Source organism: Protomyctophum parallelum (genome assembly GCF_964188405.1).
Source record: "Protomyctophum parallelum genome assembly, chromosome: 4".
NCBI classification, from domain to species: domain Eukaryota; kingdom Metazoa; phylum Chordata; class Actinopteri; order Myctophiformes; family Myctophidae; genus Protomyctophum; species Protomyctophum parallelum.
This window is the reverse complement of record NC_139700.1, coordinates 40,743,010-40,764,525: the sequence shown is the minus strand read 5'-3', so window position 1 is coordinate 40,764,525 and position 21,516 is coordinate 40,743,010. Positions and strand designations below refer to the sequence as shown.

Genomic DNA, 21,516 nt, shown 5'->3' with positions numbered 1-21,516 from the left:
TATACGACACGTGTTTGTGTGGGTGTGCGCATGCATGTTGGGTTTTCCATCCCACGGTGCATTCACACATGTTCAGAAGTCGTGCGGTATTCCCAGAGCTTGTTACTGCTCGGTTCTGTCGTGTCAGCAGGTTGCTTGCTCGATTGAGCCCGATAGTGTGTAGGATGTATTAAGTCACAGGCTCACAGCTGGGGGGCCGAGGAGCTGTGGTTCCCCGCAGCATACGAAAAGGGTGGAGGGAAAGTAAGGTACAGTAATTAAGGGACGATGCAGGCCGCTGATTGGCAGTGAGTTCAATACTGAGCTTTAAGGCCAACCGATACAGTATATATCCTCGCGGCAGAGGGACCATGTAGTGGCTTTAGAAAACCTCTCCCCGTTTCTTCTTTTCTTCCCAGCCTGCTGCAAAATAATGTGCAGTGAATTATTTATTCTGAGCAAACAAAAGTGTATATTATGAAACCCTCAAAGGAGGAAGAATAGACCTTTATAGCCTCTGGCATGGAATGTAAAGTGACTATTGATTATTGTGTTCTTAAAATGTGAGTATCCTCTTTCTTGGCAATAGAGTGTCTTCCTAGCGCTCTTGTTTTAAGTGGATGTGCATATATTTTGCGTCTTCTTCCCCTCCCCCCCCCGGGGACTGGATAATGCTTGGCGTTGTGTAACACGAGTGTTTCCAACCACCAAATAGCATTTGCGAAAACACATACGTGTTTATTCTTGGAGCACCTCTACGCTACTCCAGGAATGAGCATATTTGATGTTCACTATTTTATTTACTTTCTGCTTCTTTTTCATCTTGGCTCGCTTTGCTCTTTGTCTGTGACCCGGATCACAGAAGTGGCTTTTTTTGTCAGCTCAATAACGAATCATGACTGTTTTCAAGCGGATTTACATTGATCAACGGCGGCGGCGCAAATACTTTGGCATATATGCTCCAAAGGTAACAATCCTGGCAGTCACGGTATCTTGTCAATTATACTATAACGCGTGGAATGCGTTTGGCCTCCTCGTCTTGTCTCCTGAAGACGAGCAGTTCCTAACTTCCTATACATGCAGCAATTTTGTTTTCTTCATTAATCAGTGTACAGTGTACACACACTGACAGGACATTGGTAGAGAGATGGGGAGTAGACACACAGCAATGGTCATCACGATCAGGATTCAAACCCATGACAGGCATTGGCAGCCTAGGTGCCCAGACCTCTACATTAGCCGTGCGGGCCCATTAATATTTTCTATAGCGATTATTCTATTGATTAAATTTTCTATTAATGTGACATTCGAGTGCGTCTTTTGAAATCCCCCCCCCCCCCCAATGTTTGTATCAACTAATCAATTAAGTTCCTTTTTATTTATATAGCACTTCTCGCAGAGAGATCTCACAAAGTGCTTTACATATAGTGAGATTAAAAACAAAACACAAGGCATTAAAGCAGTGCAATTAATCTCAAACCAGACGCCAGACAAAAACAAACATGGAAATAAAAACGCACCTTCCGCAGGTAACCACTTAAGCGCGTACTATACTTAGACGCACACGTGTCGTGCAGAAAATAGCAGACACAACGTGTCTCAATGCAACAAACGTGTCGCAGTCGCATTGCGACACGTTTTCGGCATTCAGTCACTATTCAGTCCGGTTCCAATCACGTGTCGTTTTTTGGATGCCAGCCAGCACTACCATGTATATTATACACTACCACTACACCCTCTGGTAAAATGGAATCCCTTCCCTGCTGCTCAGTCTCAGTGTGCTAGTGAGGCTCCATCACGCCGCGCTGAAACACTATAGGCTATTTGCTTATGACAGCTCCTCTGATGAATGCTGTGTTTGTATGGCAAGAGGTCAGATCGCCTTTCTTTCATCTGGTCCTGCAGCGAGACAGGCCACCCATCCATCCATGGCTCTAAATATGAAATGAGACAATGCATGCACACACGCACTCCCCATGCACGCACACACAGACACACGCACTTAGTGCTGCGTTTCCTCCCTGTGCAGCTACACTGTAACAGCCTGCTTCTTTTGTTTTTGACCTTGTAGGTAGAAATGGTGACTACTGTATGTTGCTTTGAAGGGGGAAAAAACAAACATTATTTTGAAGGCACACATTCTCACTCATATTCCAAAGAGACATTCCCAGTTCTGTTGTTTCTTTCATTTAAAGTCAGCAATTTTGAACTTGAAACATGCAGTCTGTGGTGTTTGTTTTTTCCTCTCCTCGTGTATGAAAGGAAAATGAATGCTGTTGGGGTTGTTGTTTGTGTTGCTTCCCTTCCCTATATATGTCCATATGTCCACACATACTGTACGTAGCCATATGGACAGCTCTGTCAGTGGATCGTCTCCAGTAGATACGGCAGATGACCGGAGGGGATGGCGATTTCGCCGTCTAATAAAAAACAGAAACTGCAGAGATCGGGAATTCTCCCTCTGGGCGGATCAGTGCGAATTCCATCCCCACTCTCATGTACAAGTGCTTTTAAAACGTCGATCCCATTATTTCCCTGCAGTTCAGCACTCCACCGATGGGTGGTCCTTTGGGACAATAAGGATTATTGTTATTATAAAGTTGTTCTTCTCTCCTCCCCTGTTAAAACCTGACCTCACGATCTTGACCCTTGGATGGTGTCGATTGTGAGAGGCATGGCTGTATACAGTATGGGTTTTACTCCTACACAATTAGCTGTTCTTTCACAGTATTGGCAGTGTGTGACAGTGTTACGGAGTGCTGAGAGGCCTCTGGGCTGGCCCTCTGCTCCAGGCTCGCTGCCCTGTGAATAAGTGAGGTCTCTTAAGAGTTGTCTTACACCATTCCCCTCGCTTTGCTCTACTCTACAGTATGTGTCTGCTCTGCTGAGGCAGCATAGTCACCACACGGCTCTTCGCCACGCAGAGAAAACTCCATGGGAGTATGTCCAACCGTCTGCCAGCCTCTGAGGTTTCTTTTAGGCATGGATAAAGCTTGGCAGAAGGACAGCGTCAGATATTATTTTCTCTGGACCAAATGTGTGGTGTGTGCATGCCTCGTTGGCTGCATGAGGAAGACGGCAAGCCGTTCATGAAAAAGCTCACATCACGTGAGCTTGTAGATCACAGAATCCCAGAATAGGGATGCTGGGTTTCAAGTGATTAAACATCAAGTATATTAAGTTCATTTCAATCCTGTCCTATAATGAAAACTGATATAATCTCAAGTCATAATACTGTACATACTGTAGCTTAGGGGGAAGGATTTACATATTTATGTACTGTAATATGACATAGATGTAAACATGTGCTATAATTCAGTAGTGCCGTGGATGAAAAAAGCTATTTACAGGGGTGTCCTCATGAGCCAAAGAAGTTTGAGAGCCACTACACTAACCCATTTTGGGGCGGGAACCCCTTTTGGTGTTTTAAACATAATGTTATAATTTAGCTATTGAAAAATAGCAGATCTACAAGCTCATAGCGTGCCACCGAGTGGCGCGCTACGAGCTTGTAGGTCTGCTATTTTTGAAAAATCGTGAAAATATTTATTTCAGAAAACTGGAGGATTTAATTTTGAGGTCAGGCCTAAATGGGTTTTAAGCTACAGACAGTACAACCACTCCAAGACAACCACGAGGTGTACTTGTGCTTGGTCTTGCGGTGGTCTTTGCTTTGGGCTGTCTGGGGTTCATTTTATAGGGACATGGAAGGGGGGATTGTTAGTCCTGTGGCAGCACGTGACTGTGTCTTGGCTCCATGGCTGACTCAGCCCCAGGGCTCTTCATTCTGTCCGCTGCATCACGTCTCTTCTCTCTGCTCTCCATCGCAGCTGTGGCGAGCAGAACTCGCTGGCTCCAGTCATGGGGCGACGTGGTCCTCCTCCTCTCTCTCTCTCTCGCCGCCCGTTCTCCATGAATATTTGAAGCACTTGAGGGTTTTCCGTTCAATCCGCTATAGACCGTTCAACAGAGTCAGTATAATATGCACATGATAACGCTGGGTTTTAATGAAATAAGAACAAGACAAATTAAAAAGGTTTGCCTACAGGCTAGAGCCACACACATAAGCTTCTGCAAAAGGAACTTTTTTCAGAAGTTATTTTATGCCTTTAACAGAGAAGGCTTTTATGCCGTTAACAGAGAAGATTGTGTGCATATCTTTTGCCTGTATCTAGGCCAGCTGCTGGACTTCGAGACATCAAAGCAAACATCAAGGATAAGGAAGGACATTTGCACACTTGTTTCTAGACCTCCATGGACTTATTTAATTTAATTGTCAAAAAGCTGTAAAGTTTCCATCCTTAGTTCCTGCTTTTTGTGCAAAGAAGAATGCACACAGTACATCATTCAGAAAGAAGAGTCACTTGCGTGTTTTACACTGACCTAACTGAAATTAATCATAAAACAGTGGAAAAATAAAAAATAAAAGCTTGATTCAGTGGTGAATTTGCCCTATCTGTGATGATCTCACGATGATGTATGTGTGTGTGCATGCACACATTTGTGTTTTTCTGTATGTGAGAGAAAGAGTGCGATAGAACTGAACTCTTGTGAAGGGCTCATCACAGAACCATCACAGTCTGGATGCATGACTGAGCCTGTGTAGCAAGCAGGGAGGGAACAGAATGGATGGCATCATGTATATATTATCTGCACCGCAGCCTCCATCCCCCTCTTTGAGATGACCGGCTTTGGACGGATGTACTTCAGATCTCCAGAGACCAAATGGAAGTCGGTTTACAAAGAAACTCTAGTTTTGACCGGATGAAAACAATGAATCCAGCACAAATAACAAGCCCAACACATGTTCCCTGGACATCCACACATCCTCCGGCAATCATGTATATATTTTTTTTTTTTCAATTTTCAATCTAAAATGTTGTGTGCTTGAATCCGCTGAGATTCCACGGTAGGCGGATGAAACTTTAATAAGGAAGATACATGCTTTTTAATCTTAAACTCTGCGGCTGTTTGGGGGCCTGAAGCCATGTCGGCATGTTTATTCTCTGCCTGAGAGCACTGTTTCCCGCAGCCCACCTCGCAGGGCCCTGTGAATAATTTACCGGTAATCCAACTCACGTCGGCTTGTACGATAGTCAACAAGGAACGAGGATCCATGCAGCTTCCAGGAACATAACGAGATGGGGGGGGGGGTTGTTTTTTAGAGAGAGCTGAGACTGTGCTAGGAGCACGATAGCCTGCAGTCTAACATGACTAACCTAAGTCAATAGTGCCTGGATTTGTTTGTAACCTAACCTTGTAGGTTGATTCGATACTTTTATTAGTACTGTTTATTAGAAGGGAAGCTTCTCTTTCTGCGATATACTCAAGCCCTGTTCGTGTATGCTTGTTATACCGCCGGAGGTGCAGTGCTGTAGATGTGAGCGCTGAGTGGAGAGCTCCAAGGACAAAATGTTAAAGGTTCTGAGAACCGTTCTGGGATTATTGTGCTATTGAAGTGGAAGTCAACGGAGGCACTTCATCTAGCAGGGTTTTTTTGTTTACTTGAGCACAATGACTCACCTGATTTCAACCAACATAAATCGAGGCCATATGAACCAACATAAATCGAGGCAACTTAAGTCACATCATAACTAGCTTATTCTGGCCCAGAATAAGCTATATTATTTCAACTGGTGAAGTAGTTCTGGAAAGATCATCCATTTTTTTTTCCACTGTCAAAAATACTTGAGCCCAGGGCACAATGGAGATGGGTGCTGTTGGCTTTAGCTAAATATAACGCAGTAATTCTGTGAAAAAGAAAAATAGCAGGATATTGTTGCTGTCAGGCAGAAACCTTATGTGCAAATCCGTTACTTACTTTACAGGACATGGAAAATAAACTGTGTTCCAATGGATCTAATTTAACTTTATTCTTTAGTCACAACCTCTTGTTAATTTATTTAATGGGTTCAACATTTATAAAACCCAACGACAGTTTCAACTTGGCGTCTCTATTTTGGGCATTTAAAAAAAGACATTTTCAAAAAAACTGTAGCCTTTACTTTACTGTAGGCAGCCCGGTGGTTCCCAAACTGTGGTGCGTGCACCCCTTGTGGTGTGCGAGCACCTTCTAGGGGGTGCGTGACATGAAAAGGCTAATGGTGGTGCTATGGTTTTATTTTAAGTATATGGAGAAAATAGCCTATGCATAGTGCATATATATGCCATATTCACGTTCATGTGCATTATACAGTATATTTATATATAGGAAATATATGTCTCTATATACCTTATGCAATTTTTATTTCCATGTGGGGTAGGTTAGGCCAGCTAGGTTGGGAGGTAACAGGGGGTGCATGGCCCAAAGGTTTTGGGAACCGCTGTCAGATTCCTATGTGATGCAACAAGCTTGTATTTATATTTTTGGTAATGTTGCATGACACTGTAGTACGAAATATAACATATTTACTTACTTACACATTACTAAATATGTATAAGGGACATATAAGGGTTTTGGCCGATAACTTAGAAACGCTGTAAGACATGCCACTGATGCTGCAAAGGTTACTGTTTGTTACTGCAAACACTGCACTAATAAACTCCAAGCTATCAAATAACTCATTATACTTTTGGCTGTCAGAAGCCATAGTTATCATCATGCCGTTGCAGGCTTGTTAACCTGACCTTTGTAACAATTAAAATTCATAATGGATTGTGAATACTAACACGGTGGAAGTTAATTTACCATCCCTGTCACTTAAGGCTAAGCTTTTGCTTCGCTCAACAAAAAAGATATTCACTCTTGACCTTTTATCAAAAAAAGACACTTTATTTTATTTTTTGACAATTCACAAGTCAATCAATAAACGTTCTCTGGAAGAAAGAAATGCTGGCTCCTTTGAGTCCACAGCTAAAGAAAAACAATATGAAAGAATTTCCATTAATTTAAAATGACTTCAGTGAATGAGCAGGAAATACCAGTTGTCCATCATTTCTTTTGATCCTTTGTATTTCTCGTACTTTATTTTTTTCATAGTTTGTGAACCATTTAGCACTCGTGTAAACTACAGACGTGCTGTGTGTGTCACATGGTGACAAAGAATCAGGGGGAAGAAAAGGCTCCCTGGTGGGACAGTAGATCAGAGATGATGGAATCATTGATTGATTTTAAATATACTCAGGGATTCACTTCCTTGGCCTGCTGCCGCGAGTTTACGAGATTAGCCTCACGTTAACACATACATTATCCACATACTACATGCATATGCATACATACAATACATACAAACATTGTTATACTAGAGAACCAGGAAATGGGCTTCAATTCCAGCGACAGTTACTGTACTGGGCCCTGTGCCTTAAATAGATACATGCATACTGTACGTACGTATGCACATACATACATACATACATACATACATACATACATACTGTACATACATGCATATTTTACATGCATAAATACATACAGTACATACTTACAGTATATACACTCTTCTATCTACTGTACCTCTGGCCATAAAGAGAACTCTCCTCCTTCCACATGAGGTGGAGCATCAGCTCTTGTCTGTATGACATCACTTCAGAACAAAATCAATGTGTGCTGACTGCACTCGTAGGCGCAGCAGAGCGTGCGTGTTGCAGAAATGGAAATCCAGCTTCATAGCTGTATAGTTGAGCAGGGCACAGGGAGCCCCCCGGAGCCATGATGTGATAAAAGTATACATCCCTATATCTCCTGCTGCAGTCAGGACTTATGGATTATATTGCCCCATTAATGGACGAAATGCCTGCTGTTTTCTTAAGCACTTTAAGCCCTACAGTATACTTGGTCATGTGATGAATAGTGGAGATAGACGCAGTATGTATGCCGCGATGTGTGGTGACTTTGCAGATTAGCGATGTTCATAATTTCTTTTGACAAATGGATAGTGAATTATTCATTCATTTTTTAGGTTGTTTTTTTGGGGGGGAAAACTATAAAAATAGTGTTGAAGCGTTTACACAAAAAGACAGTTTTCTTTGCTGGACGGCAGAGCTCTGCAGTAGACAGTAGTGGTGTGTATGTGCGTGTGTGCGTGAGTGCGTGAACACACACACAAGCACGTGAGGAAGCACGCACACATGTGTGATGGCTTCCTCCTCGCTGACAAGTCATTTGCTCATGACACCGGTCGGGGTCGTAAAGTGACGCCTAATAAACCGAGGTGATAGACAAGGGTCACGGGCTCGGCCTCCGCGCACACATGTTCCCCCTTCCCCCAAACAACACACTACATCTTGTTAACGCTTTTCCAAACTCGCTGACAGAGGTGGTCAACCTTGAGAACCACCAATGATGGGATAGAGCAGTCATTTCAGAAAAGCCGCCTCTCTTGGTGGTTTCTCCCATTTAACAACCCCCCCACCCAACCCTCGCCACCTCCCCCCATGGGCTTGAGGTGTGAAGAGGTCAGTCCACCCCTCTTTCTCGTTCCGACTGCATCACTCCTCTCACTTCTTTCACCCCCTCTCTCTCTCTCTCTCTCTCTCTCTCTCTCTCTCTCTACCACCGACGGCAACGTGTGGTAATTGGATAGATAGACTGCCTGGCAGTGGGATGTCTGTAGCACTGTAGAATATATTTTTGAATAGCCGAAGAATAAAATAGGACTTACATTTTACTCAAGTTTACTGAGGACCCCCTTGACCCCATCTAGGACCCCTGGCGGTCCCCAGCCCCGGACCGAACCCATTAAAACCGTTAAAGCTTGTACATCTGCAATTTTTGAACATTTTATAAATATTGAGAGTGTGAATCATTTTGAATGAAATAAAAAAGTTTGAAAACGACTAATTCGGAAGGCAGTTCAAGGCACACCTGTAAAATCGGCCTCCGTTTGTTTTTATTTTATTTTGAAGTTTATTATCTTTGCCCATGAAGCTTTCAGAAGGTTCCCCTTCCATGACCATCATCATCCATCACCATTCTATTGTCTTATTGTGTCCCTTTTTTCTTCAGTCATGCTAGTGTTCATGGGTTAAGAACGTCTCTGAAGCAAGGACGCCCGCACGACTCCAATCTGTCCTAATTTCTCTGAACATTCCTACCGGCTGCGCGGTCGAGGAAAGTTAACTTTACAAGAAATGCTCTAAGGAGAGAATACCAGCACTCACGGACATACTACTATAGTATAACGCTGACGAAGGCTATACGCCGAAACGCATACGTTGTGCTGTCTGCTCTGCAGCATACCAAATGACATGTCCGTGAGTGCTCGTATTCTCTCCTTTAGAGAATTTCTTGTAAAGTTAAGAACGTCTCTGCCAGTCCAAGCTACCGTGGTGTGCACTGGTGGCTACTGTGTCACTGAGCAAGGTTACTGATAAACCTCAGAGGCCAAAGGGTCAGGTCACATTCCCATCCTCCTCTCTTTTGTCCCCCTGCAACTGGCTTAATCATCTGTAGCATGCACGCACGTGCACACTCACACACACACACACACACACACACACACACACACACACACACACACACACACACACACACACACAGGCCTAGCTATCCATCATCGGGTGCCACCAAAGGTTGTTCTCAAACTGTCCGGTCGATGGGATCCTATTCATGTGGGTGTGACTGAATGCGGTGACAGCATCTGTCCTCCTGGTTCTGTCACATTTCAACTGCCCTAGATGGGTTCTTTTTGTATTTTCCTGACGATTCTTTTTGGTATATATCTTATGTCTTTCATGGAGGGCTTTCAGGATTTTTAATAACCATTACTTGAATTGAGTAGCTTTGAATACTATGAATAATATGATTGTGAACCTTTGACACCTTCTTGTGGTTCCAGTTAATGAATGTTGTTGCCAGTGTGTACATACATTTGTGGTGTATGGTAATAAGTCGGGCATTAGTGTACTGTGTGCACTGTGCAAAAGGAATTTTGTGCTGATCGTTTTCTCGGTTTGTGAGATTAGCTTGTGTGCCTCTTTGTCAAGGGTATAGGGTTGTATATTTTATGTTCTCCAAACTCACCTCCACTCTCTCCGCAAGCTAATGTCACATCCAAGCGTATTGGCATCTTTCTATTTCAAGTGCTGCATTAGCTGTTAACATTCAACTGTGTAAACACTGCACTCTGTCCAATGTTAAGAGTATTTCGCTGCATTTTGCTTTTCCTGCGAGTTTTCTACGGTCACGGCACAGGGCGACTTGTTCTGCATCGGTAGCCTTCTGCCACGGACTAACCTTGAGTCTAAATGAAACACCATTGCTTTCAGGCAGTCAAAACAGCCTGGTGATTTGCTATTCTGTTCCCAGCAAGTGGTTTGTTAGCAGCAGCAGCAGAAGTTCATGTTTGTGCACTCCGAACGGAGAAGGAAAAGCAGAGCTTGTTAAAATGTCTGCAGTAATCCCCATGAGCCTCAAGTTATACTACCCAACGTTCCACCCCAAGTCGCTTAATGAGGGACTTGCACCCTGGGAAGTGAAGGGACAGTGACAGCAGAGGTTCTGGCACACAGCCTTGGTTCATAAGTGAGATTAGATGTATGCACTATGCACAGTGATGCAGATTCCTACCACACAGCCTTGGTTCATAAGTGAGACTAGATGTATGCACTATGCACGGTAATGCAGATTCCTACCAGGTCAGAGCTTGAAGAGGCCCAGGCACACTGTCAGGCACACCTGACAGTAAGTGTTAATTTAAAACCGGGGAAAGCACCTGCGTAATTTTATACTTATGGCCATTCAAAAATAGCAGACATACAAGCTCATGGCGTGCCACTTAGACAATGTGTGTGTATATATTTTTCAAGTGAACATTTTTAACTCAGATATTTGCTTCCGGGGGGTCCCTGGAACTAAATATTTTGAGATGCACGGTAGAGAGCTGATACAGATTGACACCAGGTCAGAGCTTGAAGCGACCCCCCATGGAGGCACATTGTCAGGCACAACTCAGCGTTAAAACATCTGTGTCATTTTATACTTTGGCCATTCAAAAATAGCAGACATACAAGTTCACAGCCTGTCAACATTTTTTAACTCAGATCTTTGCTTCCCTGGAACCAAATATTTTGAGGGGTGGGTCGGCGGCCAAATACGTTTGAGAACCATTGATGTTTTTCAGGAAGTTACAAATTGATAAATTTACTGCAAGGATGTTACTGTGTAGCTAGGGTGGCCAATGTCTAACTCATATGAATATATAATATGCAGTTATAAAATATACCGTAGCACATCTAATAATAGCCAAAACCCTGCCATAAAGCTTATAGGAGCCAATGTGATATTGGTGTAAAAGACATGAACAACTAGGGATGACGTTTCCGATCCGATCCCGATACCACAATTTCTGTGTTAGCCGATACCGATACTGAATCCCGATACCAGAGAATAATATATATAATAATAAAAGAATAATAAATATTTTATGTTACTTATTTTGAAGTCCACAGACCGGGACTGTGTTTATAGTCTAGCTATATATCTCGTGTTGTGTTTATAGCAGACTCCTCACTCAAATGTGCACTTGCAGTTTGGGCAACTCCAAAGCAAACTCCACATGAACAAACATTTTATTTACCTGCCATAGTGTCAACCACTTACCCCGTTGGTTATCCTGGCATATTCACCGATGTGACCCGATGTGACCAACTAAGGGCCGATCTGATACTGAAACAGTATCTCTAATAACAACACAGCATTGTTACGGTGTGATACCTAGTGAGTGTTGGGGCGAGCCCGCCGTCTGGAAGACGGTTGTTTCTGTTCATCTGCCCATCCTGCCTTCCCTTCCCCATTTGATCAATAATGACATCATCAACATGATCAGAGATCCACATGGGGAAGCAACACTGTTTTTAGACAGTCAATTGTTTTATACGGTCCTTGAAATTGAAATGTTACAATGACATGATTACACAATTAACAAAAACAAATAACATACGGTAAAATGGTAAACAATTGAACATAAACATAATATTTCACTTAGTTAAAAACTTTATGGGGGAACATAGTTAATATTTTCCATTTTGTTTTTTTTCACACACACACACACACACACACACACACACACACACACACACACACACGCGTGCGCACACACACGCGTGCGCACACACACACACACACACACACACACACACACGCACATTTTTGCACGCATTATTTGGTGTTTTTCGCTGGGTCCAGAGAATGGATTTGCAGAATTATGTGTGTCTCTGTTTGGTGTTTACTGTTTATCCCATTTTTCAAGGTCATGGTTTTATTGATTTTAGTCTTAGTTAGGTTCACTGTCAGGGAGAATTTGTGCAGATAAAGTTGCTGCTGTAGTCCTTCATTGGTTGGAGACAGCAGCAGCAGGTCATCTGCGAAAAGGAAGCATTTGATTTATGTGTTTGCCAAGGATATGCCTGGAGCTGTAGACTGTTCTAACGTTTTTGCCAATTCGTTGATGAAGAGCGTTGGACTCAGGCTGCATCCTTATCTAACTCCTCGGCTTTGGGGGAAAAAGTTTGTGTGCTTTTCGCCTATTTTAGTGTACATTGATTTTATGATGTCATGGGTTTCCCCCCCCCCCCCCAATGCCACTTTCCAACAGTTAGTCAGCTGTACATCAGACCCTCGTGCCAAATTGAATCGAATGCTTTTTTTTTTTAATCGACAAAGCAGGATTATAATTAGCTTTTGTGTTTGTTTATTTGGTTGTCGATTGGGGTGTTGAGAGTGTAAATATGGTCTATTGTGCGATATTTTGGTAGAAAGCCAATTTGTGATTTGCTCAGGACATTGCTTTCTCAGAGGAAGTTTAGAACACACACACACAGACAGAGAGAGACAAGACATCACATTACATTTCAGCAGCCAAAATGAAAAGTAATTTGTGCCCTTTCAGTTGTTGTTGATCCTGTCGGGGAACTTGCCCAGGGGGAGAGAAAATTATTAAGCCGAAATGTTGTTCTTCTGAAGGTTATTCCATGACCGGGGTGCTAAATAACACGAGAAGACTGTGTTTGTTACCAAGTTCTGAGCAAATCCCCAGTACCTGACAGAGAGCAGCCATCTGGTGGAACCAAACTGGCAGCTGGTGGTAGAGTAAGTGACAGAAGGGGTGTTTACCTACTAGTACCTTGTACCGTAAATACAAATACACCATATACATATACAGACCAGGAAACCTCCCTTTCTGTGTGGAGTTTGCATGTTCTCCCCGTGTCCCCTAGGGTAGGTACCCTCACAAAAACATGCCGTAATCCTGGTCTCTAAAACTACCTCCCCCTGGCCAGCCGGGGCGCCTGATGGAGGGGAAAGGAACTGGTCGGAATAACGTGTCCCTTCCACACGCTACGTCCGGCCGGGGAAATTCCCCTCTGTCAGGTGAAAAGAAGCAGCTTGGACTCCTCATGCATAGAAGGGGGCATGAGGTCAGTCCGCTGCCCCCCCAGGTTGGCAGAGGAAGTGTAGCGCCCAGGATTACATTAGATAATTGGCACTGGGTGAAAAGAAAAAACTGGGTTACAAAATCGTGGGATAAAAATTTAGACCAGGAAACCTCGTAGGAAACCTGTAGGAAAGTAAGTTCAGTTGTTTACTAAACTGAACAAAAGTAATGTATCAGTACATTGCTCTTAATCACTCACAGTCTCAAAGGGCTTTCCAGAAACAAACTGCAGTCCCGTGCCCTTAGACTACCTCAATTAAAACTCTCCAAATAAACCACGCGAACAATAATAATATCTCTGTAATGGGTGTCAAGCGGGCAACATCCAAATGCAAAACAGACTATTAAATTACCATACTGGTAATGTGGCAGTAAATCTGTAGCAACAAAGTATACTCAGTGGTACAGTATGTAATTGTAATTGTTGATCCATTATTTCTGAAGATAAGATGACGAAACACACAATTAAAAGAAGATAAGGTTGCTCGAGTGGGAAGGGCTTTAGCTAAAGCAGAAAACCCTTACCTTGTCAAGGTCAGACAGCCACTTAAAGCAGAGCTCACCCATCCTTCCGCCGGGCGGCATTAACATTCACGGTGTGTGTAACAGCAGTGGTAGCAGCAGCAGGGGTGGTATACTGTGGTCCTGGCTGGCAGCCTCCGAGGCTGATCACACAGATTGGACAGGGAGCGCCGGATGGTTTCACAGGCACTTAAAGACACTGGCAACACTTAGAAACATGGGGGCATTAAACACAATTAGGCAACGGCACGATCTCCCTCCCCTACCTGGATTCGGTAATCCCTCTCTCTCCCCCACTGCTTTCCTTAATGGCCTCAAATCAGTCTCAGCCAGCCGGCCCCTCACACCAGAACCTAAGTACATCTGTAATTAAGTAGAAATGCAAGGTACTTTTTTACATTTCAGAGTTGAGTATTTAATTGTCCGTACAGGTGAGTAGTAGGAACTATAAGATTGCTTGGCCTTCTGGCTCAGCTCTCTGCGGTGCAGCTATAGCGCCCACTGCAATTACACCACTCCTGCTGCTTCGATTCTCTGGCTAATAATTTGTCATAATTATGAATCAGTAATGATCAAATTCATTTAAAAAAAAATTACACCCGTGTGAACTGAGTGGTGCAACTCCCCTCTCTCCCCCTCCTCTTGCTCTCTCTCTCTCTCTCTCTCTCTCTCTCTCTCTCTCTCATTAGCAGGCAACAGTGCAGCACTATCTCTCTCTCTGTTTCTGGCACAACAGCGCCCCTACTGGTACTCATAGTCCTACTGGTGCTCATAGTCACACACATTAATGTCACATAGGTGAACACGGACATTGCTGTTCCTTGGGAGTGGTTGCACCACTAGCCAAAGTAAAAACGGCGCTCAAAAGTGGTGAATGATAATTATTATTGTCCATGACATTCCGCATTACTTGAGCTATATTAGTATTAGTATTTAAACTATATGTCTTCATCAGTGTGCACAGTGGATCCCACCCTCCCACCTGACTCCTCTCGCCTCGTTTAGCATACTAGCCACTCAGCATAAAGATGTGACCTTTTCTACAAGGCGTTTTTTCAATTGACGTTTTCATTCGCCGTGTTTAATCAGGGAGCTCTAAAAACGCACTAAGAGCCACAGGCTGGCTGGGCCCCGCCCACCCCAACGAGGAGGCTCTGCATTATTAACGGGACAAGACGATGGATGCTTCGAAAACTCTCACAACGCGTAAAATACACCGTCTGCAAACCGGCTTCTCTATAGCAGTCTCTCTCTCTCTCTCTCTCTCTCTCTCTCTCTCTCTCTCTCTCTCTCTCTCTCTCGGCATGGGAAACATGTTGACTAAGCAAGGGTGCAGGAAAAAACACTAATCTAATATGTGCAAGTAAAATATAGGCATGCTAGAATAAATAAATGTGTGTCAGTTTGCAATCAAATATACTATGTAGAAAACCATTCAAATGTCATGTAGCCTATTATGTAGTAAATGTACTGAGATCAGTACGGTGCAGATAGTCTTCATGGTAAATGGTGTATTTATATAGCGCCTTTATCCAAGGTGCTTTACATAGATTGTGCATTACATTCACCCATTCACACACACACATACGCACACACACACACACACACACATTCATACACCGATTGCGGCGGAAGCCATGCAAGGTATACCAACCAGCACATCGGGAGCAATTTGGGGTTCAGTGTCTTTGCCTAAGGACACTTCGACATGTAGACAGGAGGAGCCGGGATTCAAACCGCCGACCCATGGATCATTGGACGACCTGCTCTACCTCTTGAGCCACAGTCGCCCCTATGGTGGTTGTATTCTACATTGTATTCTACATCCTTGTCCTGCTCCATCTCTCTCTCTCTCTCTCTCTCTCTCTCTCTCTCTCTCTATCTCTCTCTCTCTGTCTCCTTTCTTTTGTTTCTATCCTCTTCCCATTTCCCCCCTTGTGTTTGTTTTGACTTGAAGGGTAACTCTCGTAGCTTGTCCCAGCCATCTGTAGCGGAGGACAAATCTATAGCAGGCCTGCAGCAGCAGCAGCGCTCAACTGCAGCTAAACGAACGCCAGTCCTCCTCCGCTCGCCGTGTGAACGTGCTGTAGCCGAGGCTCTGTTACGCCGGCCTTCATCTTACGACCTCGACAGGAGCTCTCAGCCTTTTGTTTGTCGAGGCATAGATACCGCTGTCAGACTCGCTGTAGGAAAACATTTCAAAGCACGGCTTCTGTTTTGTTTTTTTCATCCCGACTCATTCACTGTTTTGTCTCCGGGTCTCTTCGATGATAACAGAACACAGAGGAGTGCATATCACAGATTCTCAGACAGCCTCGTTATAATGGTTTCACATTGCTTTGCCGCTCACCTGACAACAAATCATGGTGTCATGTGGACACCGCATGTGTTACTTTAGTGGAACAGTTGCATTCCTTGGTACTTTTACATGAATGCTATATCTTGAACAATTCCCAACACATCACCAGTGTTGCTTATGTGCTAATGTGAGCATTGTGTTTATACGTTATATAACCCTTATTCACAGAGCTTGGGCCTTGTGGTTCGCTATGTGTTCACGTAGCAGCATGGGCTGTGCTGTGATTGGTCTGCTTACCAGAAAGATACCTACAGAGATAGATAGATAGATAGATAGATAGATAGATAGATAGATAGATAGAGACAAACCCGGTGGTGGATGACCTCTCACTTCACACAAGTGGGTGATTTTTTTCATAATGCCCTGCTTTATTTTGTTTTACGACACTGTCATGCAAACGTGAAAATAGCCCTGAAAAGAAACAGGTTTGCACATATGTGTACATAAGGTTTCCACCTGACAGTGGCGATATATAAAACGTAGTGTTCTCCGTGTTTGCCAGACCTGCGTATACGTGACACTATCATCTGTGGAGGCAAGGCCCCACGAGGCCCTGTAAATCATCCTCCGTACAGTAGGAGATCACAGGTTAATGAGAGGGCGGGTCGGTTATCTGAGTATAAGAACAGACCCTTCAGGGCTTGTTGGTTGGTTGCACTCTTGGACCGCTCAACGTTTTTAATGTTTTATCCAAGTCCTGCAGGACTCATTAGACTTCAGACCACCTTGCGCCGCACCAATGGACTCCCCCATCTTTTCCCCATTCTCTGTTCTCGTCTCTCCACTGATGTAAGATGCACAAACACACCCAGCTCAAAATTACTCCCATATATCATCAGCTGTATACCTTATATAACCCATTCAGGCCTGAGGACCCAATTCTCCAAAAGGCCTTCTAAATCAGTAGTTCTCACACTTCTAAGATATTTCAAAAACATCTACGAGCTCGCAGCACTGCACGAAGTGGCGCACTGTGAGCTTGTGTGTCTACTATTTTTTGTAAAGCCAACGGCTAAAATCCAAAAATGACATGGATGCTTTGTCGGTTTTAACGGGATAAGCCTGAGTCACTTTTACTGGAGCTTTGGTGCTTTCTGGTGTGTGTGTGTGTGTGTGTGTGTGTGTGTGTGTGTGTGTGTGTGTGTGTGTGTGTGTGTGTGTGTGTGTGTGTCTGTGTCTGTGTCTGTGTCTGTGTCTGTTTGTCTGTGCGCGTGTGCAACAGTGGCACTTGGTGGTCAACAAACGCTATTTCCATACACGGACTGACAGACAGAGGGACACAGGGACACACATAGCTGCCTATAGGAGTTGCTAGCACCACTCAAACAAATCCACATCATAAGAATGTGGTAGTTTGTTGGAGTATAAATTGTGGTGTCGCTGAATCGGGTACGCGTACGGGCACGCAGTTACTATAGCCTACTTGTGATGACATGTTAGGACAGCATTGAAAATAGCTCAAAATAGCCTAGAAATAGTGAATGTGTGACATTGATGCACAACTCAATTCAAATTGAGGAAAACTCCAACCGCTAAACCTCTAAATGTCTAATCCTAACTTCTCACAGACAGACATTTGGTCCTCACAAGTATGGTAATACAGGTGCACGTGGCACACACACACACACACACACACACACACACACACACACACACACACACACACACACACACACACACGCACACACGCACGTACATGTTTGCTTATATATACATTACAGACTCCATATCACTGACAGGTGTTAATGCGTTCTGGGTCTCTGGTGCGAGGATGCTGCGAAAGGCAGAAAAAAGGAATGGAGTGTTATTGTGAAAGGCCAAGAGCTGGGATATGATTTACCAACGCTGCTCATATTTTACCTCATCAGGAATTGTTATTCATGACAGGGCAGCATTGGATATTTCATTCCATTAAGGGCACGGCCGGGAAACTGTCCCCACTTTACCTCCCTGGCTTTTATTTCACTGAGCGGGCCACCATGGTGCTCTTCTCTGATAGATGGGGCAAGGCATCCATGCACTCTTGCCAATCAAGGCCTTCCATAAACTGAGACGCAGCTTGCGGAGTTAGTTATTTTACTCGACTTAGGGGCGATTCATACTCCTATTTTACAGCTGTTTCGGCGCTGTAGTGCCGAAATGATTTCGGCTCGTCAGAAATTTTCAGTAGCACCGAAGAGCCGACTTTAGGACGGTACCCCCCCCCCCCCCCCCCCCCACCGAACCTCAAATGACGTCACATTGTAGGCTCTACAGCGCCGAACCGACTTTTATTCTGCTCTAAAATAGGAGTATGAATCGGCCCTTAGAGTCAACTACAAAATTAAAGTTCCTCTGTCAAAGTCTAGGATGACTGAAGTATTGAAAAGTTCAAATAAAGTTTTAAATAATTAAAACTATAACGGTATATAAGTATAAATATTTCCTAGAAATGTTCAAACAAATATGAGTAATAGTGTATAGCACATCTACAAGCTCACAGCGTGCCACAATGCCACTCGCTATTAGCTTGTAGATCTGCTATTTTCACATTTCTATCGTTTTAGTTGCATTTGACACTCATACTCATGACTATGATGATCTCTCTCCTCCCGGCTCTGCTGTATGACGGTTTGAATAACTGTGCTTATCAATAAACAAAATAAAAACAAAAGAAATGAGTTACAGAGCTGTAGTAATAGTAGTCGACACACGGTTTTCCCCGGACCTGGCGTTGTGAACCAGCAGCAGCCTAAATCCACTACAGGTTTTTTTCTGAAGACTGAAGAGTATTATTTCAAGCAGGCCGAAGGCATGGGGAGAGAGTATGTTTTGCACTCCGTCCGTCCGTCCGTCCGTCCGTGTGTGTGTGTGCGTGCGCTCATGCGTGTGTGTGTGTGTGTGTGTGTGTGCGTGCGTGCATGCGTGCGTCCGTCCGTCCGTCCGTCCGTCCGTCTGCGTAATAATAATTATAATTTCTGGGACTTATATAGCGCTTTTCTTGATACCCAAAGACGCTTTACATGTGTGGGGGACTTTATTAGATTAGCGTACAGCTAATCTCCGGCACCGTTGGCCCGGTCGATGCCAAACTGTGCACACACACTCGCTGGATGCCAACGGCAAACCTCTGCCCCAATTTTCCACAATGGCCTGTTATAGTGCCACCACGAGGCCGATTTCAGCAAAACACATTTCTTTATATTACTCGTACAGATTGTATCCATGCATCACGCAAATTGCTATACACTATGTGATCAATACGGACCTTCTTGTGTACACTGCCAGTAAACAAAGTCAATTTGTCTGCAGCGTCCCATCCGAAAATATTGTTGTGTGTGTGTGTGTGTATTTACAGCTAAGAGATTTGGAGTGGATGGAATAAAATGAGTGGGCCAAGTCCTTGAAGGCATGGTTCAATATATGGAGTGTTGTCGTTTTAAAGTCATCTCCTTCCAGCACACATCCAGCTCATAGGCTGTTGTTGTTTTTCTATCTCTCTCAGAGGCTGTATTGACCGCCTTATTTATGTTGCTTATATGTGTGCGTGCGTGCCTGCGTGCGTGCGTGCATGTGGGCATGGTGTTCCCATAAGTATAATAAAAAGATAAATGGTCGTTTGATGGCACAAAGGGATGTTTTAGTGAAAGGAACATAGGCTTTTCAAATTAAAAACGTTTATATAGTGCTGGTGTTAATGAGGTACCCTGGCAAAAGCATTTCACCCTTCTTTTACTGTGAATACTTTTTTGAAGGTTGTCTTGTCTCTGAAGACAATAGACTGATTGTGATTCTTAAATGTCAGATGTCCTCACAAAAGTATATAGCAATGTCGTATTATACAGTATTACTATACAGACATAGTATAGTAATGTGTGTGTGTGTGTGTGTGTGTGTGTGTGTGTGTGTGTGTGTGTGTATGTGTGTACTCTCTGTGTACTCTCTCACTCATGTTTGCTCTCCTCTCTCTCTCCTCAGCTATGTGGCTGTGGGCTGCTGGGTGTGGGCATCTGGCTGTCTGTCTCCCAGGGCAGCTTCGCCACCTTCTCGCCCTCCTTCCCCTCGCTCTCTGCCGCCAACATGGTCATCGCAATAGGCGCCATCGTCATGGTTACGGGCTTCCTCGGTTGTCTGGGCGCCATCAAGGAGAACAAGTGCCTGCTACTCAGCGTGAGTCACACACACGCACGCACACACGCACGCACGCACACGCACAAGCACAAGGTACATTTACCTGAACGTGCACCACAGACAAAACCTTTACTCTGTATAGTTCCAAAACACTTCTGCGAAGAGTCTTTCTCTCCTTCAACGGCTCTGGCGTATGTGTCTGCATGCATGCCACGCATTTCACCCAGTGTGCAGGGACCTTTATAGAGTTCCTTGAGGCGGTTCCAAATAGACCCTTTCGGGTCTGCAACTCACAGATGGACCCTTTACGGGTCCATTTGGGACGCTCCTAGAGTTATGGGGGTTCTTGGGAATTAACCCATTTAGACCTGATGACGATTCTACAAATGTCTTCTAAATCCTGACATGTTTCTATGTCAGTGGAGCTCAACCTTTTTCATGTCAAGGAACACCCAGAATGATCTGTATTTGGCTGCGGACCCCCATCTGAAAATATGTTGTTTCAGGGACCCCTCCCCCCCAGAAGCAAAGATTTGAGTTAAAAACGTTCACACTGAAAGAATATACAGTACATTCAAAGATTTGCACCGCATTTTCACGATTTTTCCAAAAATAGCAGATCTACAAGCTCGTAGCGCGGCACTCGGTGCCGCGCTATGAGCTTGTAGATCTGCTATTTCTCAATAGCTAAAGTATAACGTAAAGTATAACATAATCCTCAAAGCACCAAAAGGGGTTTGAGAACCACTCCACGCCCTCCATACGCCATGCGGTTCTGATCTCCTGCCTCTCTCTCACATCCCACCGTTGTCGCTCATCAAACAGCCCTCGGTGCCTGGCCACGCGGAAGGGAAAGCTCAGCGCTTTTTATGTTGCAGTGCACACGGTGTACGACGTCTCCCTCTGCAGAGTCCACCGTCTGACTGGCTCAACAGGGAACATTTACACGTCTGACTGCAGCAAACCTCGGGGCGGAGAGAGAGAGAGAGTGTGTGTGTGTGTGTGTGTGTGTGTGTGTGTGTGTGTGTGTGTGTGTGTGTGTGTGTGTGTGGGCCTTATATAGCACTATGTGCTATATAAGGCTATATAGCACCAAAAAAAAGGCTATGTATTCAATTAATCAACAAAGCATAAAGAATAGCATACAATATTAGCATACAATATGTGACCAAA

The 21,516-nt window shown here is 44.1% G+C and overlaps 1 protein-coding gene across 3 annotated transcripts in view; it reads left to right on the top strand.

The window, feature by feature from the left end:
* The window catches only part of tspan9a (tetraspanin 9a), a 307,238-nt gene that overhangs the window by 239,795 nt on the left and 45,927 nt on the right, over positions 1-21,516 (top strand). For all 3 annotated transcript variants that reach the window (XM_083763888.1, XM_083763889.1, XM_083763887.1), the window contains one exon: positions 20,191-20,382. In XM_083763888.1, coding sequence (XP_083620014.1) covers positions 20,191-20,382 — 192 coding nt within the window. The remainder of the gene's footprint in view (positions 1-20,190; positions 20,383-21,516) is intronic.